The sequence below is a fragment of the Aptenodytes forsteri genome, unplaced genomic scaffold, assembly GCF_000699145.1.
Source record: "Aptenodytes forsteri isolate BGI_AS27 unplaced genomic scaffold, ASM69914v1 Scaffold168, whole genome shotgun sequence".
NCBI lineage: Eukaryota > Metazoa > Chordata > Aves > Sphenisciformes > Spheniscidae > Aptenodytes > Aptenodytes forsteri.
This window is the reverse complement of record NW_008796047.1, coordinates 333,181-334,402: the sequence shown is the minus strand read 5'-3', so window position 1 is coordinate 334,402 and position 1,222 is coordinate 333,181. Positions and strand designations below refer to the sequence as shown.

General features: G+C 69.6%; 1 protein-coding gene across 1 annotated transcript in view; it reads right to left on the bottom strand.

The window, feature by feature from the left end:
• Positions 1 to 60: 60 nt before the first annotated feature.
• REEP4 (receptor accessory protein 4) overlaps positions 61 to 1,222 on the bottom strand; it is a 2,884-nt gene continuing 1,722 nt past the window's right edge. Inside the window, exons 5-7 of the mRNA XM_019473907.1 lie at positions 786 to 922; positions 519 to 688; positions 61 to 446 (exon numbers count right to left, since the gene is read on the bottom strand). Coding sequence (XP_019329452.1) covers positions 244 to 446; positions 519 to 688; positions 786 to 922 — 510 coding nt within the window. The 3' untranslated portion in view covers positions 61 to 243. The remainder of the gene's footprint in view (positions 447 to 518; positions 689 to 785; positions 923 to 1,222) is intronic.

Sequence of the window (1,222 nt, the reverse complement as noted above, 5' to 3'; positions counted from 1 at the left end):
GGGGGGGGGGGGGTGAGGGCGGGCGGGGGGGGGGGGGGGGGGGGGGGGGGTGCCCAGCAGAGCCCATAGCATTCATGGGGTGGGAGGAGAAGGGGGGGCCGGACCCCATGGGAGAGGCGCCGGCGCCGACCCACAGCAGTGGGGTCTGGGAGGGGGGCACAGCCGGGAGCAGTGTGGGGGCCGAGCTGCCCTCCCCTCCCCTCCGCGAGGCGGCTGGAGGTGCACAGTGCAGCCGGGCAGAGGTCAGAGAAGGTATTTACAGTGTAACGCGGGGGGGAGCCCCCTCCCCAGGGCCGGGGATGCAAGAACCGTGGCTCCCTCCTGGTGCTGCAGCAGCAAACTCGTGTTAAGGCTCCTGGCAGAGGGTTTCCCCAGGGCCGTTAGCTGTACTGCTCCGGCGGAGCCACTTTCTTCTTGATCCGGCTGCGCAAGAGCCAGGAAGAGCCCTGGGCAGGGGGAAGAATGGGTCAGATCCCCCTCAGCCCAGTTCCACGCCACCGCATTCCCCACCACGGTACCTCTTTGGCCGGCATAGTCTTCTTCGCCGCGCGCAGGCTCTGGCTGCGCGAGAGGGGCTTGGGGTCCCAGCCGTGGGAGGAAGGCTCGTGCGAGACCTGCAAGTCCGACCAGAGCTCCTCGTTCTCCGTCTCGCTCTCGTACCGCTGGCTGGCCGAGGGCGTGCTGTGGGCTGGGGACAGGGGGGCACAAGACAAGACAGCTCCCGGCATGACCCCCCCATGGGCCTTGCTCGAGCCCACCACCACTATGATCCCCCCCCGAGCTACCCAGCAGCCTGCCTGTGGCTCTCCTGCTCCTCCATGTACAGGGGGTCCCGGTAGTGCACGGGGGCCTCGTCGGGGATGGAGCGCAGGTCCTGCATGCTGAAGCTGCGGAGTCGCCCAGCCAGCGTGCCCTGGCTCTGCGGGGGACACACAGGAAGGATGGAAGCGAGCCCCACAGGGCGAACCCCAAAGCACCGGGGCACCCGAACGTGGGTCCAGACACCAACAGCCCAGGGCGATGCAATCCCACCGGGCAGGGCTCCGCACCCAGAGACCCCTCTCCTGACACCCCCACCACCGAGGCCACCCATGCCGGGGTGGCAGTTTCCTCCCGGGATCCCTGGGCCCGAAGCATCCTCAGGGAAGAGGAGCAGCCTGCCCCGTTCCTGGTACCTTGGCGGCCGCCCTGACCCCGGCCGGGGCCGTGCAGTCGACGGGCC